This window comes from Passer montanus, unplaced genomic scaffold (assembly GCF_014805655.1).
Source record: "Passer montanus isolate IOZ18808 unplaced genomic scaffold, ASM1480565v1 scaffold37, whole genome shotgun sequence".
NCBI lineage: Eukaryota > Metazoa > Chordata > Aves > Passeriformes > Passeridae > Passer > Passer montanus.
The window spans coordinates 1,046,175-1,071,509 of NW_024368485.1; the positions used below are offsets into that span (position 1 = coordinate 1,046,175).

A 25,335-nucleotide genomic window follows, 5' to 3' on the forward strand; every position below is an offset into this window, starting at 1 on the left:
AAAATTTTTTGCAGATGGTCTCAGGTCATTTTTTTAAGAAAAGCTAATTGCTGAAAATGAAGTGTTATGAGGATGAGGTGAGTAGCTGTTTTAAAAGGTATTTAAAAAATTTACAAGGGATACTATGAAATAATGATAAACAGTAATTCAGCAGAGTTACCCAGGAAAACTTACCTCTCATAATGCAATAGAACATCCTAGTGGTCCCTGCAGTTGTTTTTGTCATTATATTACTCGTTATTTTGTGGTGTTACCATCTGTTTGATAAAGAAGACAGAGAGGAGTCCTCTCCCACCACCCTTTTCATGTAAACAGAGAAAGGTGCCAAAGCCTAATTTAAGCTACATAAGCTTAGTCAGGCAGCAAGTAATCTCTACAGCTAACTCAGGAAGAAGGAACCACCCCCTTGCACCCCTAAACTCAGGTGCCTGCTGCTCCCTCTGCTCTGATCCCGTCCTGCTGTTGGGACTCCAGCTCAGCATGTGCACTCACTGCTTCTGAGGAGCAGGACTTCCAGTAGGAAACACCACAAGGGTAATTTGGTCCTGTTGATGGCAAACATCCCAAACTGAGGGGGAGACAAGTTGTAGACACTAGTAGATACCAGAGGATTTAGGAACCTGCTTTTCATGACAACCTTTTATCCTACTGGATACAGAATACACCACAATAACCACCACTCCCCAATCTCAACTCTGATTCCTTAGGTGTGATGGTTTTTACTTGTGGATGTGCTCTCCAGCATGTTTTCTGTAGGTTTTTTTTTTAATTATTGGAGAGTGGTATATCATAGAAAGTTCTGTCATTTGTGATTAGCCATTTACTTTCACGTGTCATTTGTCCCTCTCATGTAGGCAATGTGAACATGCACATCTTTTCTTTTCTTTGAAAGGCTGCATTTCTCCTTGGGTACTGATGTGTTGGTCAGAACTAATGTTGAATTTTGTTGACAGTAACAAGTAGAAATGTTTTTGCTGAGTGTACCCCAAGCATAGCAGGAGTCTAAAGAGCTCACTGCAACCACCGTACATGAAGTCTGCAGAACAAGTTACTTTGATTTATTATAATCAGGAAACTTGAATTTACCCTGAGCCCCCAAGAAACCATGGTCTCATTTTCTGTCTCTTGCTGCAAGTGCTTCTCTCCTGGGGTTTGCCTGATCCCCAGCACAGCACCCAAGTCCACTTGGTGTCTGAGGTAGGTTAGTTGGTTTTTGGTTCATGTTTTTTTCAAGGATAACTGGGGATTTTTGATGGAGAGTACTGTCAGCAACCCTGCCATGCCACTTCACCTTGCAGTCCAACCAGAATTCAGCTGTCCCTGATCTCACAGGCACAGGTATGTTACAGGGTTGCACTGAGGGGTTTCTTGCATTGGTAACCTTATTCTGTGGGGTATGATTCCTGATACAGGGTATTTCTGCCACCAGTACATGGGTCATTTTCCCTATGTTTCTGGCATTTGGGTGCTTTTCCATAGCTTACAACTTGCTCTGCTAGGCTGAAGTACTATTTTGTAAGCAGGAAGAATTGGCCTTATGCTCAAAATACGTACAGAGTAATGTATCCTTTCTCAATAAATTGAATTAGAGGAGAGGCTTCTGTTGTTAGTGATTTTGCCATTCTCAGTGCAGAGCCATTCAGCCCACGAGTGATCATGTGGACAGCTTCTGAGCAGTCCCTGCCTACAGCTAAAGCACCCTTACAGTGTCCACAAAATACTCCCATTTCTCTTAGTTTAACATTATCCTTGGCTTAAGTGGCAGGCTGGAGGCTTTTGTCTGAGCATTTGTGATTTGGGGGTTTGTATTACTTAGGCCAGACATTTCCATTTTCATTTAGGGATGTGGGTGTTTGTTTAGGGCAGATTTAAGACAAATACTGACAGAGAAAGTTTAAGGCAGTTTTTGTAACCTGTCCTTTGGGCCTCTTAGGTCTCTTATCAACGTCTGACCTGCAGCCGTAGCTCTCCAGGACCTGGGAGGAGAACCTGCAGCTGGGATATCTACCACTTCCCTACCCCACCATCAGCCAAGGTAAGAAACCTTGCCTCCCTGCATGGGATACACACACAAGCACATCAAAAATGTAAACCTTTATTTTCTCGGTCAAAAAACCCTGACAGACCATCACTCTTTTTTAAGACCAACCCCCACCCCCAAAACACAGTAGATTTGTGTTAGCTTTTTGGCTAAAGAAGGTTAAATAGATATACTAAACATGATACAAGAAAGCTTTAAATACAGTGTAAAAAGATGCCCTCAGCTGATGGAGCCGACCCGTATCTTTCTTAAATAAATAGGTACAATCAGTTACTACCGGATAAAGTGCAACAGTGGCAGAGCAGCAGTGAGGTAGCGCGGTGTGTGACTGCTCCCCGCCCGGGCAGCGGGACGGCTCCGCCGGGAGCCTTTCACCCGTCCCGCCGCGGCGGCGCTCAGAGGGCGCGGAAGGCGCCGAGCGCGTTCTCCTCCCACTCCGAGCCCGACTCCGAGTAGCCGCTGGTGTCCTCGGCGTCCGACACGGGCGAGTACTGCCCGCAGAAGGCGCGGCCCGGCGGGAAGGGGCCGGCGGCGCTGCCCGCGAACGGGCCGGGCTCGGCCCCGCCGGGCTGCCCGGGCGGGAAGCCCTCGAAGCCGTGGCCGGAGAGAGGGCGGCGGTGAGCGCGGCGGGGCGGCCCCGGCGGCGGGCGCGGCACGGCCGGCGCCCCTCACCTGGATGCGGGACTCGGGGATCTGCGTGGCGTCGGCCAGTTTCTCCCGCAGGTAGATGTCGGGGTACATGGTGTCCTGGAACACCAGCTCCAGCGTCTCCAGCTGCGCCGCCGTGAAGCTGGTCCGCTTCCGACGCTGCGAGGCCGCCGGCGCCCCCTCGGACGGCTCGGCCGGGGGAAGCGCCCTGAGGGCGGGCGAGGCCGGGCCGGGCCCGCCGCCCCCCGGCCACCTGCCCGCGGGGAAGGCGGGCNCGGGGGGGGGGGGGGGGGGGGGGCGGCACGGCCCCGCGGGGAAGGCGAGCTCCGGGCCCCCCGCCGGGCCCGCGGCCCAGGCTGCCGGGGGTGCCCGGCTGGGGCCGCCCCTGCCTTGCTCAGCCCAGAGGAGCAGTGGTGCCCTGTGCGTGCCCGACGGGGCTGGGTGATGGCTGGCAGCCCGCGACTGCCCGCCCGAAAGGTAGACAGCAGGAGGGAGAAGGGAGAGGGCTTTGCATCCGCACGCAAAACAGCTGCGTGTTGGGAGTTGGGCACCCCCGAGAGGAGCAGAGCAGCCGCCGGGTTGTTTCTAATACAAGGTCTGGGCTGGTAGGGTTATGGAGTTCACTCCCTGCAGCTGTTGGTGCGGAGGGAGATGCTCTCGAGCAGCTGACTGCTTTGGCAAGTGATGGATCCTGCATGGTGTGAGACATAAAGCAAACAAGTTATCGGGACTGCTCCACTTGCAGTGCTTCACTGCCAGCTGTGCGGGTGGTGTACAGCTCTCTGCTGCCGCAAAAACATCTCTTTCTTTTTAAGATGCAAGTTAAATGCACCTGGAGAGCCAAGGCAGAGGCAGACATTGGTGTCATCACCTTTTCCAGCACTTGCTAATGCCTTTACACATCACACTGGCACATCCCGTGTGCTTCTGCCAAAACTCATTCTCAGATGGAGAGGTCTTGTGCTGAAATGCTGCCTGCACACCCCAACAACACCAAGGCACTTAAAATGGTTTGTCTTCATATTACTTTTTACAACTGTCTCCCAAGAAAAATTACTCTGTACAGAAAATCATGTTACAATTATTAAAAGCTGTTTTTAGAAGTTTTGTTCCTAAAACATTTGTACCTTTGTGCTTTTACGTGTGCAGCAGTCCAGGTGCTTTCATGACTGAAGTTTCTAGGTTGTTCCCAAAATCATGAGCTGTAGCCTGCAGACAGCAGTCAGACACAGGAGACTTGTATAATGTTCTCAATTAGCAGTGTAATGAGAGGGCATGGTGGTGAGAAAGGGCACAGGTGGGTGGTGATCCAGAAAGCACAGAGAGCATTATTTAAGGGTTTTAGTGGAAAAACTCCATGAATCGCTCTGCAGATTGCTTGCAGATTTACAAGATGCCACAGGTGGCAGCAAAAGAGAATTATTCCAGATTATATTTACATGATAAATGTTTTATTGTATTTCACATCAAATAATATTCTGTAAAACATGGCAGAGGTTTCTTTTCTGAAGGATTTAATCCTGCTTGGAATTATGCCATTACAAGAATATGGTTTCTAGGATTTGGTTAAGGTTGACAGAGTAGGCTTTTGAGGAAATGTGTTTTTTCACACACACACACACATGTGTTTTTCTTTCAGCAGCAGCCCAGGCTTAAGGAGCTGTTGGCACCAGGGGCCCCCCACTGTTCACCTCTGTGCTGATGCCTTCCCCTTAGCTGAGCATGTGTCAGTCCACACAGTGTGCTCAGGGAATTAACCCGGGTTAAATTAACTGTACAGTAACAACAGCTGGGGTTTGTTGGTTGGGTTTTTCAATCCAGATTTTGGATTTCTACCTATGAGTTACCAATACCCCCAGGACAGCTGTACAAGTGAGGGAACACTGCCAGATCATGCAGGAGGGACGTGAGGGGATCCCATCTGGGGTGCTTCTAGGACTGCCCCACCTGGATCTGATTCTGAGCTAGCAGAGAACAAAACTGAGACAGACTGCCCAGGAGCATGGTGGTTTTCAGTGTCAGACTTCCCATTAAGACAAGTGTCAATGTATATTGAACAGATACTCAGGAAAGAGTGAGTACTGGGAGCTAATAGACCTGTTCCCAACTCATAAATCTGGAAATGGGCTGACTCTTTGATCTCTCACTGCTGTGACATCCTTCAGACCAAAAGCCTCCTCGGTTCCCTTGCCCTTTATGGTTCCAGAGATGTTCCAACAACAGATGTTCCAGCAGCTGACACGCTTCCCTTGGTGAGGAAAAGACTGGTGAGCCTTCCCAGGCCTGAAAACTTTTCATTGGGAGACACAGATGTAACAATTACAGACTTTTAAAAAGTCTACATTGTTACAATGAAAGCAAAACAACTTCCACACCCTACATTTTGTGGCATTCCATGTCGTCCATGGATGCAGTGTGACCCATGGCTATGTCCTGTGGAATAGCAAACCCTGTGTGAGTGAATTGTGGGCAAAACCCTTGGTGCAGCCCAGGATTGCACACACAGACCCCTGGCTGTGGGGTTCCCACTCAGACTCTTCATTTCCTGGCTGCAGACAATTGTATTTTCTGGCAGACATACCTGTGAATGATGAGACTGTCTGCAGGTGCTGACTTCTGTTTACTCCTAGTCTGCCTCAGTTTCCCTGTCTGGGCTGGCTGGCTGTTTCCAGCATGTTCATACATCGTGGTTATGAGTTCTTTTCTGCTTACCAGTGGTATGTTCTTTTGCAACAGCAAAGCAATTCTGGAGCAAGACCAGAGCCCAGGAATAATATTTTCCCTTTCCTATTGTTCAGAGCATCCCACACAAATTTTGTCCATGGGATCCTTGTGGTCATCCTTCTGTATTGGCTTGGTTTGAAACAGATCTAAGATTGAATAAAAGCAAGGGGGACAGTGCTGATTGTAAAGGAGTGTGCTGTTAGGTGGACATTAGAATAGGAGGCTTCTGCCACCTCCCAGCCAAGCAGGATGACATCAAAGACAGCTCCTTGCTTCCTTCTGGCAGTTCTGTCCCCTCCCAATGCTGGCATACTTCTCCATGGCTCCCACAAAGAATCACCCACTGATGTCCTAAAACCTGTGCCTGTGGGGTAGTGCAGTGTGCCTTCTGCAGCAAGGAAAAAGTGCTGTGTCTGGATTCAGTGCAGTTTCCTTTCCCTGACAAGTAGTTTTCCATGCTGCTGTGCCCCTTGTAGTCTGACAAAGAAGTTTCTGATGCCTTGTAGGTGCCAACATCTGCATGGACTCATACCCAGGTAAGGGCTGGAAGCATTTAGAAGACATTCAGCTTTGTCCCTTCCTGTTTTGCAGACTTGTTTTTATTTGTGTCCCACTGAGGCAAAAAAGGGGATTTTATGTCTTCCCTCAAGAAGCAGAAGCTGTGACAGAAGTCCAGAAGTGGCTTGCTTTTTGAAATTAAGATGGCAGAAACTGAGAGAGCTATCTCTAAGGGAAAAGCAGACTGCCTCGTGTTGATGTGAAAAATTACAGGCTGCTTCAGAAGCTGTTTACATTGATCTTAACTCTATTTGTCAGGAGAAACTTCTTGTGCTTTTGTCTGTGCTGGGAGTGCCTCAGCACTGAAGCGTCTGTGCCAAGAGGAACTCACAATACAAAATGTGCCTGTACCTGCAATAAAACAGCTTTAAGCTTCAACTGGAGAACATCACTGCTGCCCGCTCTGAGCATCCAGCAAGGGTAAGACAGGCTGTGAAACACCAAGGTTGTGGAGAAGCAGGGGGGGATAGGCCCTGTCGTGAGTTTTCCAGCTAGGTGGCTCTTCAGCCTTTTGCATGTCAAGCTGGGGAGGTTCTCTCAGGCTCTTGGAGCTACAAAGTCATCTTTTAAATGTGCAGTTTAAGATCCTGCTTTATGTGACTTGAGGAACTGGAGCTTGGGAAACATCCCAGAATAGATGGCAAGAGTAGGCAGCAGTGTGACATGCAGTCATGGCTTTGCTGACAAGACAAACACACCCCTTTAAATAACTGACATGTCAGCAGTTCTGCTGCTCAGTCCTGGAGGGAATGGGACACCTGGGGTTTTGCCATGCAGTGATTTGTAACCAGCTGTGCAGCCTTGGCTGTGTTCAAACTCCGCTGACTTGTCAGATGTCTCGTCACCCTGTTCCTTCTAGGGCTCTGCAGGGACACAGTTTGTGCACAGTCTTCTGTCATTCCAGCAAGTTTTATTGTTTTTTTCTTTTTGGTGTCTCTTCAACATGAATTCTGTGGTCACTAAACCCGAGACTGAGGTTTTTAGAAGTGGAGATTTAGCAGTCTCTTGTCAACCTGAGTAAATTTGCAAAGATTTGGTATCTTGGAGATCTCAATTTCTACATCAGTTTGAATTGAAATTGGCCAAAAAGTTAAAATCTTATTGCAGAATCATAGAAAGGTTTGGGTTGGAAAGGACCTTAAAAATCATCTAATTCCAACCCCTCTGCCATGGGCAGGGACACCTTCCACCAGACCAGGTTGATCAGAGCCCCATCCCACCTGGCCTTGAACACTGCCAGGATGGGGCATCCAGAACTTCTCTGGGCAGCCTGGGCCAGGGCCTCACCACCCTCACAGTGAAGAATTTCTTCCTAATCCTTAATCTAAACTCTCAGTTTGAAGCCATTCACCCTTGTCCTTTCATGACATGCCTTGCAAAAAGTCCCTCTCCACATATTAGGAGACTGACCAGAAAAAAGGGACAGTGCTCACACAAACCTGATTTCATTCATTTCGAGAAAGTTTAAGAAAAAATAAAACCACATTTTTGCTGTTAAGATTTAAGTTTAAGCCATCCCTGGGTATCTTGTCCCTGAAGAAGCAATCCCTGGATAATTATCCTACAAATTAAATTAATTGTAGTCCAGACACATTTTTATGGTTGCATATATAACTACATTTGCTCCAGAGTTTCTGCTGGCAGGAAAATACCATATAATTTCCAGCTTCTCTAGCAGGACCCTGATAGCAAAAATTGTTAATGCATGCTAGGCTTAGGTTTTGAGGTTTTTTCATTCTGCCTAAGAGGAAATCTTTATATGAATACTTAATTTCCCTTTGATTGCTTCCAGTCATTGTGACAAAGCTCTTTACAACCTCGAAATGCTTTTAGAGGTTTATCTGGTCTTCCCAATGTACAGACATAAGATCCATATACTGAGGCCCATCCAGGCTTTTAGGTAGAGTTCTGAGATCTTACAATGATGTCATGTTTTTAATTTAGAGTTGTTATTTTTCTAGTCCTCACGGCTTTAACAAGGAAGAGCTTGAGCAGGGTGGGCTGTGTATAGTCCTCACTCTGGCATGGTTTGCAGAAGCCTTGAAATATATTCTTGAAAGGCCTGTGCTGCCTGTCCATTGTGGATATTCAGCTGTGTCCCTGAGAGCCCCTCCTTGCCAGAGTCCTCTACAGGGAAGAGGGGGCTTGCCTTGCTGCTCAGCCCAGGGAGGTTCAGCTCCGGGTCAGAAATGGCCCTTTTTCCATGCTCCAGGCTGTCCCAGTGGTGTCCAGGTGCCTGAGCACTGGGCAGTGAAAGGGACATGGTGCTGTCACAATGTCCTGAGTGTGACCTTGACCAAGGGGCTGGGCTGAACCCCTTTCAACAATTTTGTACTGGTACAAAAGATGTACTGGGCACATCTCCAGTGTGATGGAGCCCATGGCATTGGAGAACAGAACGATGTCACAGCCTGGCAGTAGCAGTCCCCAGCACAGGTTATTTCAGATCACCAGGCTTGCCCAGCAGCTCTGTGCACAGACAGAGGGTTAAAATAAATGCAATATGACAAGAGGTTATGTTCTGTCTGAAAGATGCCTGCCTTGCTTGGCTCAGACCTGACTACCCCTGTATATGCACAATCTGTTTTCCTTTGAGCATTCAGCTGCTGTGTCCCCTTGGTTTTGGCCATGAGGAACTAATAGCATCTTGTGACTTTAGCCCTGTGCTTAGGAGGGGGATGTGACTTGGTGGGGTGAGCCATTTCCTGCGAGGTGTGAGACACCACTTCAAGACCTGGTGGTGCCATTCGTGTATTCTGCTCCGAGGAGTTGATAAGAGCTTCAGACACACAGAGAGCCTTGAAGGAAGCCGTGGTGGAGGCAGGGAGGCGCAAAAACCCAGCAAATGCATATGAAAAGATCAAGGGGCTGTATTTGCTAAATCCCAGCAGCAACAGACTTGGGGCAAGATGCCCAGGGTCAGAGAGGACCCAGACACAGCAACAGGGCAAAAGCAGAGTATGTCTGATGGCTGGCAGCTGGCTCCCTACCATTGGAGGGAGAGGAAGATTCAGGATTTGGGAGTGGAAGGGAGATAAGAGCAAATGGTGGGGGTGGGAAGAGGGAAAGGGCAATAGGGATAGGAGGGCCTGGTTGAAAGAGCGTGGGATGTTTAGTGTTGAATTTAAATATACTTAAATCTCAGCTTAACTTTGGGTTTTGAGATACCCTGAGAGTGGCAGGGTGCATATACCTGATCCTCACTGATGCGTCTGCAGTGAGGGGACAGTCCCACTAAGTTTGCTGTGGCAGCAAACCCTAAGCTTAAACAAATCCTTGTTGCAATTTCCCTGTGTTTCTTCTCTGATTTTACACTTATATTTATGTTGTGATAGAATCTAAAGCTTTTATTTAATAGAATTTACTGTATTGCTTTGCTTACTCACATGCTCTGAACAAGGTCATTCCCAACTCTTAGAGATATTTTCCTTAATGAAGATTTGCTGAGAACTGTTGGTGCAGGTGGTTGTGTATACAAAATAACTGCATTATCCAAACTCCCAAGAATGTTCATTTAATTTGCTGTGAAAGCAAAGGATTATATTTGCAGATGAACAAAAAAAAAGAAAGAAGGAAGAAGATAAGAACGGAAGAGCTAAGGAAAAAGACAGGACAATGTTTTCCTCCTTTTCATTCAACACCTACTTAGGAGAGGCAGCCTGCCAGGGTGCAGCCAGAATACACACACAGAGTAGGGCAGGCAGGGGAATACAGGGTGATGGATAGCAAAGAGGCCACAGTCTCCTGTAACAGCACTGGATAACAGCATGAAAAACTCCAAACAGTCTCCTCTCTTCCCTTTTCAGGCTCCTTAGCCTTAGCAAGCAGTGTTAGGGCATTGTTTTCTACCTTTTCTTGGCAGGCTCTTAAACCCTTATCATTGTCCCCTGCATGTGGTAAGCTCTTCCTTCCACTCCAACATAACAAATGAGTCACAACACTCTCTGTTTCTGTCTTGCGGTGTTTAGTATCTGAGAGCATGAGCTGCTGAAATTGATGGATTTTTATGTAAATGAATGTTTGTTTGTTTTGTTTGTTTGTTACAGCTTGTGTCTCATGGTTATTGAGAAAAGGATCCATATGTGAAGCAAGTTTTGCTGCAATGGTTCAAAACCAGAAGACAATACACAGAACCAGAACTGTCCCAGTATGGTTGGATGCCTGTTACAATATGAACACAAACCCATGATCTTTCTCTGCTCTTGGTTGCCCTGGTGGCTGTTAAAATCCACCAAGTTTTCCCTCTCTGAGTGGTACTGTCTGGACAATCCTTCATCTGGCTTCCCTGTGCTTCCCTGCTGCTTCTCAGGCATGTGCCAAGGTCAGTACTCTGGCTTCAGTCTAATAATTTATTCTAAATGTTTCCCACCCTCTTTTCTGATCAGTTTTGGAGATGGGGGACTTTTAGTCTCACATATCATAACATTTACAACAAAACCATTTTGGTTTTGCTCTTGCATTTTTTTCTTGGTTCTTTAATTTCAAAGGTTTTCAAGCCTCTGTAAAGTTTGGAAGATTTTCAGGTTTGACATGGATGGAACGTGGGAAGTTTCACCTGAGCTGGGGTTTTGCAGTTGATCATTAAATCAGCAGTACCACATGATCAGAGCTGGGGAGTGCAGTGGTTACTATGCCATTTGATAAAGTCATTCTCTTCTGTGCATGAATTGACTCATATTTCTTTGCCATTTAAAGTCAAATTGAAGAGAAGTGCCACGCAACACACTCGGTAGGCATTATTTCCGTGGGTTATCCTGACTTTTGTAAGCCCACAGCACAGTTTTCTGATGCCTGACTCATAGAGAAGCTCCATGCATTTACACAGATCAGTATCTCCATCCTCCTCCCCCACTGTCCTGTCCCCCTGCCTCAGCCATCCCAGATTAATTTGTCCAACAGGGTCCTGTGTGTTGGATCACTCCTCTGCCAAAGGTGCTCTCTGAGGCATGTCCCTGCCTCCAGCCTGCACCACTGCCCCCCTGGGCTGCCCTGCTCATTCTCTCACTCCCATTTTACATGACAGCTGTTTTTCTTCCCCTTTTATTCAAGCTCAACTCCTCTGCTTTTATTTCTGGCAGTGTTATTTTTCTATTTGACTTTGGCTCTGTTTGCCAAGGCCGCACCCTTGTCACCTCCTTATTCTGATCCTCTCCTTTGTTTACTAAAGGTCTTCCTCTCCTTTTTATTGGTACTTTTATCTCTTTCTCCATTATCTTTTAGTCCCCTTGATTCTTACCCCTTTCTTTTGCATATGACCAAGCTTGTTTTACATGTTACTTGGGGGATTTAAGATTTTTCTCCATGACAGCTTTTCTTCCCTGCCCCTGGAAGGCTCTCTGTGCTGCGGGACACATGGCAAAGAGCAAATGCATTTATTACTGCAGATGGGACAGCTGCAATCCAGGATGGAGAGTGACTCCAGGCTGGGGTGATCTCAGCAGATCTCCACTGCCATCTTAGCCATCCCCCACATCTTTACAAGACCACGTTTTTCCTCTTTTGCAGTCAGATCTTTGCAGCTGGGACACCTCTTACCTAAGGTATTTGAGGTAAGAGGAGGTTTAAAGGAATGCTGAGGGTTTGCTGCATCTGAGTGATCAAAAAAGAGTGCAGCAGCATCATAGTGTAGGTTTCTATTTGCAGTTCCACTGCTCCTAGCCTCCTTTGTCACTCACTGACAATGCCTGAAATATGGCTGTAGACAAAATATTTATGACAGTGGCTGGAAATTGCAAAGCTGGGCAGGATATCACATCTATCACAGCATCACCTGGGTGTTTTACATCGTGTGTGTCTTGGTCAGTGCCACCATAGCAGTGTTCATGGTTTTCTGGCATTTCAAAAACATTGTATTTCTCTCAAATTTTACCAGGATAAGGGCAGAAGTGAGAAGATAATGAGTTTCCTTTGATTAATCTCACTTGGTAAAGCTCTCCTTCCTCTGTGTTTTGTATTTTTATCAACTACTGCAGCAAGAGTCCTGGCCATACAAAGCAGTCCAGGACAAACAGGGAACCTTCTGCCACTAAAAATCCTAACAGACCAAGGACTGATCCTATCTGCCCACTGAGCTTGATTTTGCACCTCTTCAGCCAAATGGTGATCTTTCCTCTGGCTGCATGGAGCAGACTCCTGCTTTAGGGACCAGAATAATTCCTAAGAAGCCACACAGGTGTCCAACCAAGCAACGCCCCCCTGCATGTTGCACTCTTTCCTCATCTACTCGACCTGACATCCTTTATTCCAAACAGGTCTTTGCATTTCAGATTTCCAAAGCAGCTAGCTGCCATTAACAGTGTATGACCAAGTCTGGGCTGTCCAAGCACACCCATCAAATGCCACTGTAACTTGCCTGTGACCCCATGCATGGCACACTGGCCAAGACACACAGGGCTGTTCCTAGAAGATGCCAGTTCCAGAGCTGCATTGGTGCCTGCTTCCTGCTCTCCAGTGCAGCTTCACCAGTTTCCTTTGTCTAACCAAAGTGCAAAAGCTGTTCTCAGGTGGGAATTTTACTTAGGACTATGTAAAATGTGTAGGCACAAAGCACTGCAAAAGACCAGGTCACTCATTCCAGGTCTGAGTGAATTCTTTCCCTGTCCACACTTCCCAGGGTCACCTCTCAAACTCTGGCCTGTGTTTTCAGCAGCTGGAGAAACCATCGACCACATCACACAAAAGTAAAGACTTATTCACTTTTTATTTTTTTCCACAACAAAAGGAGAGCCACTCCCGTGAAATCCTCTCCAGATCTGTGGGTCCAGGTTGCTGGTTTTCTCCATGTAGGCATGTAAAAATCATGAATTGTGAAAAAAGGGGTGATGAAGTGCTCTTTGGAGTGCTTGCAGAATAGCCATAGTTTAGATAATGGCTTTTTTTTTCTTCTCTGGGTAGAGTTTGAGCCATCTGGGACTCGATCATTGAACATTGATATGAACAAGGAGAGGAGTATAACATAAAGAGGACAGCAACAACCCCGAGGCTGGAGATTTGTGTGGTTGCTGGTGTCATATGCCGAAGCAGAAATTTGTCTGACATTTTGGGAAGGGAAGGCAGTGCTGGTCAGTCCTGGCTGCTGTGCTGGGGACGTGCTGATTCATTTGGCTCCGAGGAGAATGCCCTTTGCAGCAGAGAGGAGGCTCGTGTCTGTGCAGTGCTCAGGAGGAATTGTGCCATCACACCCCACAAACAGTGAACAGTGTCGAGTTGTGAAAGGGCTTGTGCCAGTAAGTCTCACCTGTGATGTTTTTGGCAGGCCATTGAACCAACAGCCAGGGAAGGCTCACAGACTGGTGATGCACTGTCTCCTCACATTTTGCAGTCTTTGCTGGTGGAGGTTGGCTAGATATCCCTGGCTTGGCCCCTTAAAGGGACTTCTTGCCAGGACAGTGGGTCCCTGTAAGATGAAACAGAAGTCAGGCAAAGAGTAAGATATTGATATTTCCCCACGAGGTCATGTAGGATCCCAGAAGAAACCATACCTGAAAACCAAAGAGCCCTCAGTCACAGACTCAGAGAGGAGGTGCAGTGCATGTAAAGCTGTGAAAGTACCCCAGGCCCAGGCCATTCACATGGAGTATGTCCAGCTCTAGACTAGTATAGATACTCAGACACACACAAGGGCAGTGTGGATTTAGACATTTTGGGGGCTAGACTTGAGTCCTGGATAAGCCTCAGCTTTATTTCAACTAACTCAGCTTTGTTATTTTTTAATAGTGAATACTGTGCAGAGCTCTCTCCCAAGAGCTCTGGAAGCTGCCAATCCAGTTCAGAAAGGGGGCTGGGTGTGTGGTGCTCCTCTCCAATGATTTTTACTGCACAGTAGCTTTTAGCCAGGTTCCAGCAGCATCCTGGTGGCACCAGTGATAACAGGGTAAAACTATTTGGCCTCTTTTGGTTTGGACAGTCATCCATGAGGCACTAAGAGAGCTACCTACAGTGAGCTATTGCAGCTGTTGGTCACTGCTGACCTGGGCCACATTTGATTGCTGATCCTGAGAGGAGAGGTTTCATTCTGTCATTCTTCTCCAGAGGTTTCTGCTCTTCCTGGAAAAAATATTCAAGGGCATTTCTAATGGATGCAGAAAAAACAAGCAAACACATCCCCAGGCTTTTACTCCTGTGCTGGTATTGCATTGCTTCTTCTGACCCTGTCTCCTCCCAGCACTGCCTAGATTTCAGGTTGCATAGGCTGGATGGAATATATTTTAGAACAAGACTCTATTTAGCCGTGATGTCAACTGCAGCCAACTATAAAAAGCTCAGTAATGCTCTTTGAAAGTGTAACAGCTGCTGCTCTACACAGTCCCTGGTGTATTACAAGTCCGCCCTACTTCATGTTCACACAACCAAAATAAAATACAATAGCAATCATTAAATAGTTCAAGGAATTTGGGACATAATCTCCCCAGAAACCAGGAGGAATTCAAGGTTAGACAAACTGAGTAATTTTGCACAGTTTGTTAACAGAAAGGTAATTTCACCTGGATTTGCAAAATTGACTTTTACCTCCCATTGACTATGTGCTATCAATGATCCCTACACAGTGACAACAGAGCAGCAAACCTTCCTTTGGGCAGCTCTGCTGGGTCTTGTTCACACACAAACTGAGCTCTTGTATGGGGTAAGTCCATCAATATGTTACCCAAAATATAAAACTCATTTTCATCCTTAACAGGATTTGGTCATATATATTTAAAAAAACACTGATCAGGCCAAAATTTCCCATAAAAGCAGGAAAGGAAACAGTTGAATGAAATGTTATTTATTAATCTAGAAGAACAGACAGAAGTGAATGACTGTGGAGTTGTGCTAGCACTGCATACCCTCACAGTACTAGAGAGGTGGTTTTGGCTGGGTCTTTGTTAAGGACAGCTTTGAAATGCTGGATGTTGTAGTAGTAAAGTCTTTAAAGTTTTTTGGGGTTTTTTTTGGGGGGTTGGGGGTTTTTTTTGCGTGTTTGTTGTTGTTGTTGTTTTTGTTTTGGGGTTTTTTTCCAAAAATATGAGCAATAAACATTCAGGAGTGATCCCTGCATTTCACTCTGTGGACTTGCTTCTATTGAGGACTTGGAAAAATCTTCCAGGCATATGTCTGCTTGACTAGAAAATGGGAAGGGTTGAGCAACCTGCCCACAATGATGTGAGAGTCAGTGATGGCAGAGCAAGAAGGTGAGCCTGGCTGTGCTTTCCCCCTTCCCCAGAGCTGCTGGCCTGCCATCTGGTGAGCTGACATCACCAGTGGCACATGCAATTCCACTTTCTGAACCCAACTGAGACAGCTCAAACATATGAGTCCAGGAAGCAACAGCTACATAAAAAAGAAGGAAAGTTGCAGAAGAAAATCTCATGAGTGCCCAGTTTGCTGTAGTGGTTGTTTGAAGTCTGGCTGGGCTGAGCTGCGGCTTGGCAGGGCCTGTGGTGGGGACCAGCCAGGCTGAAGGACAGCACCCTCCTGCCTCGCAGAGCCTCCAGCTCCTTTCTGCACCCTTGACAGGACTAAACAGTGCAAAGTGGCTGCAATGTTGCAGGCAGGGTGGTTTGGTTTGTAGTGCAGATAGGTCTTTGTAGTGTGGGTGGGGAGCAGGCTGTTCCAAGGGACGTGCCAACTCCTGTGACAGGGGTTTGGAGCAGCGTGAGCTCACCAGGCTGTGAGGAAATGGTCACTGCCAGACAAGGCTGTTCCCAGAGGTGACAGGACAGTCTCAGGCCACGTGAGCAATGGTTTGGCATCAGCCAAAGCCACTGGGATGGAAACGTGCACACCGTGGGATGGGCTTGGCATGTCTCTGAGCACTGGCTGCACCCAGCTCCCATGAAGGGATGCTTGATCCATGAGGGAATCAGAGGCACCCAGAAATGAAAGCAAGCAGTCTCCAGGCAGGCAGAAGGCTTGGGAGGAGCCAGGGAGCAGCCCCAGTGCCTGTCCTTCCCTGACTCCCTGACAGCTCTCTGGAAACCCCCTCGGGCTCCCCCACCTTGCTGTGCACGGTGTGAGCAGGAAAAGGACCTGGCTGGGGAGTGGTTTCTTCCACCACAGATACACATGCAAACACAGAGTGTATGCTTGTTTAAATAAAGTGACACTGAGGAAAGGTGACTTGTGTCAACACACAGAGACTAATTTACATGCTACAGTGTGTAGCAATATGGTGTCAGGTAAAAGCTGGCACATTTTTCATGTCCAGCCATGTAGACATAATGGTATCACAGAGGGAGACGAGTTGCTGTAGAATTAAAGGTTGTGTTTTCTTTAACAGCACCTAAGAAACAGGATACTGGATATCCTTGAACATTCAATAACTTCCCAGCCAGTTCCTCTAATAGTCTGCAGATTATTTAAGATTTTACTATATCCCTTGACAACTAAGAGCTCAGTTCTTTAGATGTTGAGCAGCCTCTATTCTAAATAGGGACAGCCAAAACTTTCTGCAAAGCTTTTCTCTACCTTTGTCTGAGGATTTGTGACAAGCAACTGGCTTCCACACTTCTAGAAGTGAGACAGGCAAATTGTTGGCCATGAGCCCATTTGATTAAAGAAGAGTAAAAACAGCCCTGCAATCCTAGATGGGTGATGATGAAATTGTCTGTCTCACACAACAGCCATGGAAACCTCGGGCTCCTGGTGTTCTGACTCCCTGGCTATGATTTTCCACGGTGACCAAGTGATTTATTTAATCCTTTCACTACTTCTTTGTAGTCTTGGATCTTGGAGGTGTCAGGAGGAATCATCAAACCAGCTCCTGCAACACATTAGAAGGGAACATTTTGTGCTGTACCACTGGGGAATAAAAAAAACCTACTTCCTTTCAAAACCCATGTTTTTCCCTGTAATACATTTTACAAGCTGAGAAAAACAAGCCCTTTCAAAAAATGAAATTAGCTGAAAATGTGGACCCCTTTGCAATGAATGTGATCCCAAAGCTAACATCTTGTTTCTTTCACAGGTGATTATAACAATTTTTCTTCTTTGGATCTTCATGACTTTCCAGCCCTTCTGAAGGATTTTTCTCCTGTCTCTTATATGGCAGTTAGAAAGATGAAAATTGTGTTGTGCATTAGGTTACTTGCCTCTAAGTAAGCATTATTCTCATCAAACCAGATAATACTGGATACTCTTACTTATTTCTGTGGGATTTGGGAGTCCTAATCAGGATCAGCCCCTTCCTGACCACTTAAGCCAGGGGACTGGACTATTCTCTTAAAGTAATCAACAGTGAGATAATTACGTTTTTGCACCCAAAATGTAGTGAGGCAGTTTGGAACAAGTAGCCACTGACCTGCAAGTGGCATTTCACACCACAGTGATAAGGTTCAACCCTCAAAGATTGCTACTGCCCTCTTTTTGGATAGAGAGGATTAGCAAGAACCAGCTGTCTGTCATGGCTAACAGGCTATGGGCACACTACCAGTGATGCCTGTGACTCCATCCAGCAAGGAATTTCCTTCCCCAGGTTTTGATCTAGAAAGAAATGTCAGTTGATGCTTCGAATATTAGAGCCCATTCTTTAGCTGAAAAATACCATTGTTTTGTTGTTGTTGAAAGGCTACTGAAGAATTGCAGTGATGGGCACTCTGTGGAGGCCTGTATTAACATCAACACCATGAGATATTCATGTATTTTGATCCTAAGGGCTTGTTTATACCAGAGATACAGAGTTTTTTTGCTGTATCTCAGTAATGTTGGCACATTATGTGTGCCTTTAACATTACTGAGATACAGCAAAATGCCTATGTGTGTATAGCTACACCTAAATGAGGGCTTTTATCAGCAAAAGACCCGGTTCTTAACTCACATAATTGCACTGCTAAGGCTCCTTGAGTGCAGCCCAGCTTATATAGATTCTGCAGGCAGAAGGACACCAGAGAATTGCTCCTTTCATCATGACAGTGTTTTATCTCGGGGGCCAGTGCTGACATTCTGAGCATTGTTAACCTCTGCTGCTTTAGGACTGGTGTGTAGGAGCACATCACCACTGAATCAGGCATTCAGATACTTCTCTCCTGGGAATGTTGTTCAGGAATCTCGCTGGTGAAATGTACTGACCTTGGTTAAGCTTTTCCTTTGAGAACTATTACCCTGTTTTTCCCACACATGCCAGCCATCCCAGACCCCACTTAACAAGGTGCATTATGAGGTCCCCAGTGCATGACTTGATGATTACTTTAAATCATATGTTAATATATTGTTCCCCTCTTCATTCAAAGGTTTCATTATCTTTTAGCAAAGCATGTGAAAGGAAAATTATTCATGTATCTCTGTACTTAAGAGAAAAACATATGATGTCTTCAGCAGCAATTCCTCTCAGTCATCAGCAAGATAGGGACCAGAAGGTGTGTAAATAAACTACAGACAATTTTAGCTGAAGGGGCTGGGCCAGACTATGGATGTACTAAACATGACAGTGTTGAAGTCTGGGTTGGTGAAAAGTAAGGGCTTGGCAGCTTGAGCAGATCCCTCCTGCTGTTTCTTTTGCCATCTCCCTCATTCCCACTCCTCTCCTTGCAGCCTTTCACCCTGACAATTGCACTGACTCAGTTTACAGGGCTGGGCTGTGAATCAGATCTGGGAATAAGGCCAGGAGAGAGAGGGAGAGAGGGAGAAGAGGTATAAAAGGAAGGAGGCTGCATTTCACTGCAATCCAGTATTGCCACTGAAACCCCCCGGTACCAAAATACAGCCTTCTGCAATGATGGAGAGAGGAGCCACAGCTTTTCCAAAAGGAGCATCTGTAAGCCAAGAGAAGGCACAGTTAACCAGTGCAGCCCCTACACAAACTTAGCTTTGTGACTCTGGCTTGCAACAAAGGATCTTGCACTACTGAGAAAGGATGTTACTGCTTATCTCCTGAAAAGACAGCCTACTCACAGAGAGAATGGGAAGTCCTGGCTCAGCAGTTTGTTCTGTGCTGTCCATTAGGAAACTGAACTGAAAAGATTTTAGCTCAAAGTTTCCATTTTTGTTCACTAGCCTCACACTCCATAATCTGCTCTGATTTTATTAGCCTCAATAGGAAATAAAAAGAAATGAGAGGGGAAAAAGGTGTCAAAAGACTATTACCAGTGTGGTGAGCCCTATGTGATTCTCAGCAGTTCTGCTGTGCAGTGCATTTCACTCTATAGTTGTTGCCACTGTGAGTAACTTCCGAGGTCCACAAAAGCCACAAAGGGACGGAAGTCCATAGATTTAGTCCTGCCAGCCTCTCCACTAGCAGTCCACAAATGAGAGCAGGTTGAAATTGCCTGCTGGGGTGCAGTACTACTCATACCGAACAAGGGAGATAAAAATACACTTCCTGTACTGGAAAGATGTTCATTAGAGCAGAAGAGCACAGGTAGGGAAGCAAACTATCGAGTGATCTGACTCTGGCAGAGCAGCAGGATGGCTGGATAGGCGTGGCTGCTCTTTAGGCTGCAGTTTGGTATTGTAGCTGGGCTATGTACAAGCTGGTTTCTGTCTCCGTTTCCTATTTGCACTGCTTTCCTTATGTTGCATTTAGTGGTTGTGGAGCCACAGGGAGAATCTGCTCATCTGGCTGACAACAGAGGCAAACCAACCATGCCATAAAAATAAGGAGTTTTCAGCCATATAGGCCAGCTGGATCAACTCACCCCGAAGCCACTCCATTGTTAGATGCAGTGCAAGGGAAAGGGCAGGAAACGCAGCTGGGAGCAGCAGTGGAGCAACCACTGCTGTTTGGCATTAGCTCATGGCTGTAACTGCTGTGCCCAAAGCTTTCCCATCCTCACTTCCCTGCTCCTGGCAGCGTGCTCTTGCTGCTGCCAGTGGTTTCCCAACCCCTTGGTGAACCAGGCCTGCCCTCCGAGCCAGCAGAGAACTAACCCATCTGCTTTAAAAGGTGAAGAGGATTGCTGAGAGGCCCAGCTAGCTTAACAGCTGGCAACCAGGATGTTGATGGGAGTGTGTGGTGTATGGCTGGGAGCAGGCCAGGGCTGCAGACATCTCACGAAACCTCATTCTCAATTTAACTCAAAGCAGGAGAAATAACCCCAAACAACAACACAAAAAAGCGAGCCACAGCTGAGCAGCTGAGAACCAGCCACATGCTTTCCATTAAAGAGTGCAGAGCAAGAGGGACAGGCTTACTGCATGCTTTTGAAAGGTGTGTTATCCTTCTGTTTGCTGAGTAGAAGGGGTGACGTGGATGGCGCCACGTGTTGCACACATAGCCTTGCTCTCACCAAGAGAGAGGCAGTAGGGGCAGCAGTTTTACAGAGAAATCTCCTCCAAACCTGCCATTTCCTGTGCCACTGGATAGCTTGGAGTCTCAAAGGTAGACACAGTTAATTTGAAAATAAAGCCAAAAAAGAAAAGGACACAGGAGGGAAGAAGCTGGTATGTAGCACAGCACAGAAGAGGATGTGTCTGGAGCATCAGAGCTCAGGGTCAGCTGTGTGCCACCTCTGTCCTCTTTGGGGACACGTGCTAGTTGAGGTCATACCCTGCCACAGAGGTACAACTCGCTCTCTGGACGTGTTTGACAAGAGGATCCATAGGTGCTCTGAATTTACATGGATAGAAATTTTTCATCTGGCTGTTGGTTCACGTTTTTTTCTGGGCACATAGCCAAAATTGCAGTTGCTAATTGCATCAATTTCCCTGTTCTCTCTTCTGTAAAATCACTTCATTAGAGGAGTTGGTTAAATTCAGGAAGTGCTCCAATTCCTGGGCATATCTCATTTGGCAAAGGCTTGCAGATAAAAGTGCAGTGCTGCTTCTCCCAGGTCCTGTGCCTGTGAAGGGCGTGCCTGTTTACACAGCTACACCGCAGCAGATGCAATCATATCAGCATGAGATAATGGAACTGGTATCGCTTCTTTTATGAGGCTGAGCTGCTCTTTTATGGTCACCTGGAGCTGGGATAGCTGCCTCCATGCCATGGGATGTTTCCTGTCTCTCAGAATGGGAATATTTAGTGAAGATGGACCTTAGCACGTGTATGTTTCCTCAGGAGTTGCTCGAGCACCCTGCCAATGAACCTGATTTCAGCAGGATTTGCTGACATGGCTAAAAAGCTATTGCCAATATCCTACATCCAATTAACTTATTCTGCACCTCATACAGTAAGTTAGAGAAATTGGTGTGAATGTCACCATAAATTACAGAAATGCAAGGCACTGGAGTGTGATCATTGAGTTCAACATGTCCTGAACATCTAAAGAGTTACTGAGAACATCTGCTGTCACACGTACATTAGGGTCACCCTGAACTCCTAAACTTTAGGAAAAGCAACATGTAGACAAAAAAAGAGCAGTTTGGTGGTAAATGAGGTTGAGTGGTCACCGAAATGGGCAACAAGGGCAGATGATAATGACACTATGATTCATTCTAAGTCCTCGAAAAAGATGTTTTCCAACATCCAAAGTCAATTTCTATGAAATTACTGTGATCAAGAGAACTATAAGGGGAAAACAAAAATATGCTCTTACTCTGGCTTGTATCAGACATAAGCACAAATAAAATTTGATTGTCTTCATGTTTCTAGCAGAGTTGAGAGTCCACTACACAGTGCCTCCCTGGGTGGAGAGTGTCAGACCAGCTCCTAACCAAACAGCTGATCTCTGTCCTGTAAGGAAAGGCAGGCAGACCAAGAGAAAACCTTTAATTCAACCAAAAGAGCTTGAACACTTTCTTCCTTCTGGTCCTGGTTCTATTCAGCCAGTACAACTCCCAAAAAAAGAAAATGAAGACATGGCAAGAAGAGAAACAGGACTGTCATGTTATGGAGAACGGTCAATCCTGTTAATACCCACAAAAGCAACTCAATTTCCAAACTTTGAGAAATTTAATTAATCTACTAATCTGGTCACTCTCCCAGAGATACACGTAGCCTTACCTACCAGGCACTGCACTCCTTCCCAGCTATGGAAGCCCTGGGCTGCCACCATAGCACTGGGGCTGGGAGTGATGGTCACACCCAGTTTATTGAATGCAGCCATTCCTGAGAAACTGATAAAGATATTTCCTGAATGAGAGATTTGTATTTCTGAACCCACAGCACAGTGCCAGGCCCAGCTGCTCAGAGATGTTCCTTTGAGATAATCAAATATTTAGCAGCTGCTGCTGCAGCAAACAGCACATCAGGCCACATCTCTCCAAGTGGGGCTCTTCCTCTGTTGGACACCACCACAGGAGTGGGACTCCTCCAAAGGGCAGCCAAAGCCACAGGAAGCACTGGGTTTCATTCAGGGCTGCCTGGGAGGAAGGGCTGCTGCTCTGGTACCCAGAAGAGTGGAAGAGCTGTTTGTTTACATGGGGCCAGTGCCCTGTGAACGTTTTGATTCTTTATTGTATTATTTCAGTGAGTGGGTTGGTATTTTTAACTGTCAAACATTCAGCAGCTTGAATTAAATAATTGATTTATTCTCTATAAAATTTCTAGGTCTATATTCCTTACTGGAGAGCACTGTACTTAAGGGACCAGACTCCCTCTCTGGGACTTGTATTTCTTTTGTGTTTCTTTTCCCACGCAGAAGCTGCTGTTCCAAGAAATGAATGAACAATTTACTGGCTGAACTTAGCATTTTCATCTTATCTGTGAATTAAGCTAAGGGTTTTCTCCAACACATAAATTATTGGGAACTCTTTGTCATAATCATGTGGGAAATATGTCTCCATTTACAGGATTGATGAGCAATTCACTGAAGGTGTTGCAAGTCATACTGGTTGCATGCCAGGGAACAGTCAGCTCAAATAAGCATTGCTGCAAATTCAAAATTTTCTTCTAGAAAAATGTTTCATCATTTACGTGATCGCAGACCAGGACTTCCTGACTCCTCCCATGATTTAAACTTCAATTTTTTTCCTAAAATACCACCTCACAGCTACTCCCCTTCCTACACCTGATGGATCTTCAGTCAGACACAGCTTTATCAGAGACACCTGCTCTGACTCTGCAGCTGGGACCTCTCCAAGAGTTTATGGTGCCCTTCCTGGAGAAAGCTGCTCTGCTGATGCCAGCTCACGTGCCCCTTGCATGGCAGAGCAAAGCTGGCACGAGGACAGAGAAACGGCCTCACATTTGATAAGCACACCGAGCGTTTCCTGCGGGACACAGCCTAGCAGGAGATAAATCAATTTTTTGTAATTATTCTAAAATCAGCTCATCAGCACCTTGGATTTAGTTTGGCCTCCAAACACAAAAAGGGCTGCCTGGTTTCAGGCCAGTCTCCTTCCATGAAGCAGAAACACCTCTGGTTTTAACAGCAGGGAAAGTGAGTATTTTCTTCCATTTGGGTAAAACAGAAAATCTATAGTGATCAGTCAGAACTTCAGCTTCTCTTACTCTGAGGATGCATTTTAAGGGTAAAGAATTCAGTTTCTAAAGCAGGAACTATGGATTAAAGTGTAGAATTGATGCCAGAAGAAAATATTTATGAAGTGCATATTCCTCAAGCCAAGAAGGAAATGTGTCAGACCAAAACTTTCAAAACTGAAATTTCAATAGAAGTGATTTATAAATTAACTATTAAATGTTAAAGTGAAGCTGGCTGTGATGGTGAAGTGACAGACCTGTAAGGCAGGGTGCGGGTTTGTATGAGGAGATAAAATCATCTGTTCTGTTGTTAGACTGGTCTCTGAGGCAGCACCAAATAGTCAGTACAGAGAACTGTGTGCTCTGGAGAGCTCCAGCCAACAAAAGGGGATGATGCAGCCTCATTTTGCTGTCTTTGGCAGGAAAAAACAAACTACACGGTGTTACATTTGATCCTCAATAAACAAAAATGCTAGTGAAGAGGCGACAAAGGATTTCCAATTAGTTGTAAAATTTATTTTGAAGCTTAGGTAACTCATCATGCAAACCAAATTCTGCCCCATGTGTAGTAAACAGTGCCTTGAGTGGCATTGTCTCCCAAGAAATACTAACTGGAAATTAAGTAATTTAATTTAAAGCGATACATTTCTTGTAAAGAAATGTATTTCACTGTCCCTTTCACCCAAAGGCTTCTAAGCACTTTGTAAGTGTGAAAATGAAATTTCTTCAACATTCCTGAGAGATCAACAGGTGGAGGGAGGCACAGACTTTGGGGAGACGGGTGAGACTCCCACCCCCTCGAGTTTCAGGAGGCTGCAGAGGTGTGCAGTTGTCTCCTTTAGCACTGGCTTCATGAACCAGCAGGCAGGGATGTGCCACTTCCCAGGTGTGCATCCTGAATCGTGGTTTGGCTGAAAAATGTGACCAAAAGCACTCCATGCTAATGCAGTCTCTCTCAAAATCCTGCAAGCAAGACTGTGTGAGCTGGGAATAAACCTCTGCAGCCGTGCATGGCAGCGACTCTCTCCCTTTCCAGGATAATAGTATTATTGTAAGCAGTGTTTCACGGTCACAAGGGAATGAGCTAATTGCAGATACAGCTCTTGGAGAAGTAATTGCCTTGTGCTCTTTTTACCCTTCTCTGGCTCATTTCTTTCCTGTGTGAGGCCCATGATTTCTAGAGAGGAGGACAAGAGGTCAGCGGCAGACCTTCCAGCTGGACCAAAAGGTTTTTACAGAATCAGAGAATTGTCACGGTTGGAAGGGACCTTTGGAGATCACCAGTCCCTGCCAAAGCAGGGTCACCTGGAGCAGGTGACACAGAACTCATCCAGGCGGGCTCTCCAGAGAGGGAGGCTCCATGACCTCCCTGGGCAGCAGTCCCAGTGCAAAAGGCTGAGGTGGAACTCCTTGTGTTACACTTTACAGCCATTGCTCCACGTCCTGTCAGGGGCACCACCGAAAGTCTCGGCACTTTCAGATAATTTTACACATTAATAAGATTCCCTCTCAGTCTTGTCTTCTCCAGGCTCAACAGGCCTAGCTCCCGCAAGTCTCTCCTCACGAGGGAGATACCGCTGTTGGAAAACCATTACCAACCAGCGCGGACAGGGCTCCCTCAGACACTCACAGTCATGCCGGGATCGCCGGGGCCCGGCAGCCCAGCCCCGGAGCCGGCAGTGCCCCTGAGGGGAGGGGACGAGCCGGCCAGCAGCCAGCCCACCCCCGGCTCATCCCGGCCCGGCAGCCCAGCCCCGGAGCCGGCAGTGCCCCTGAGGGGAGGGGACGAGCCGGCCAGCAGCCAGCCCACCCCCGGCTCATCCAGGCCCGGCAGCCGCGGGGCGGGGCGGGGCCGCGGGCGGGCCCGGAAGATCCGGGTCGGAGGGGACGGGAAGTCGGGACGTGGCCGCCGCAGCGGAGCAGCAGGCGGAGGGCGGGTGGGAGGCGGCGGAGGAGGATGGCGGCGGTGCTGAGCTCGGACCGGCTCGAGGTCTCGGTGGACGGGCTGACGCTGAGCCCCACCGCCGAGGTGCCGCCCTGCGAAGCGCGGCCGGCGCAGGGCGAGCCGGCGGCGGGGCGGGGCCGAGCG

General features: G+C 46.8%; 2 protein-coding genes across 3 annotated transcripts in view; one reads left to right on the top strand and one right to left on the bottom strand.

The window, feature by feature from the left end:
- Positions 1–2,304: 2,304 nt before the first annotated feature.
- MIXL1 (Mix paired-like homeobox) lies at positions 2,305–5,374 on the bottom strand. The gene is given in 3 exon segments (XM_039716862.1): positions 2,305–2,655; positions 2,657–3,218; positions 5,271–5,374. Coding segments are annotated over 3 exon segments (885 nt in total). The 3' UTR covers positions 2,305–2,436.
- The window catches only part of ACBD3 (acyl-CoA binding domain containing 3), a 40,109-nt gene continuing 17,407 nt past the window's right edge, over positions 2,634–25,335 (top strand). The window contains exons 1-3 of one of the 2 annotated variants that reach the window (XM_039716977.1): positions 2,634–2,764; positions 6,230–6,391; positions 10,018–10,292. In XM_039716977.1, coding sequence (XP_039572911.1) covers positions 10,121–10,292 — 172 coding nt within the window. In that variant the 5' untranslated portion in view covers positions 2,634–2,764; positions 6,230–6,391; positions 10,018–10,120. The remainder of the gene's footprint in view (positions 2,765–6,229; positions 6,392–10,017; positions 10,293–25,335) is intronic. The other variant, XM_039716979.1, reaches the window with a different exon arrangement.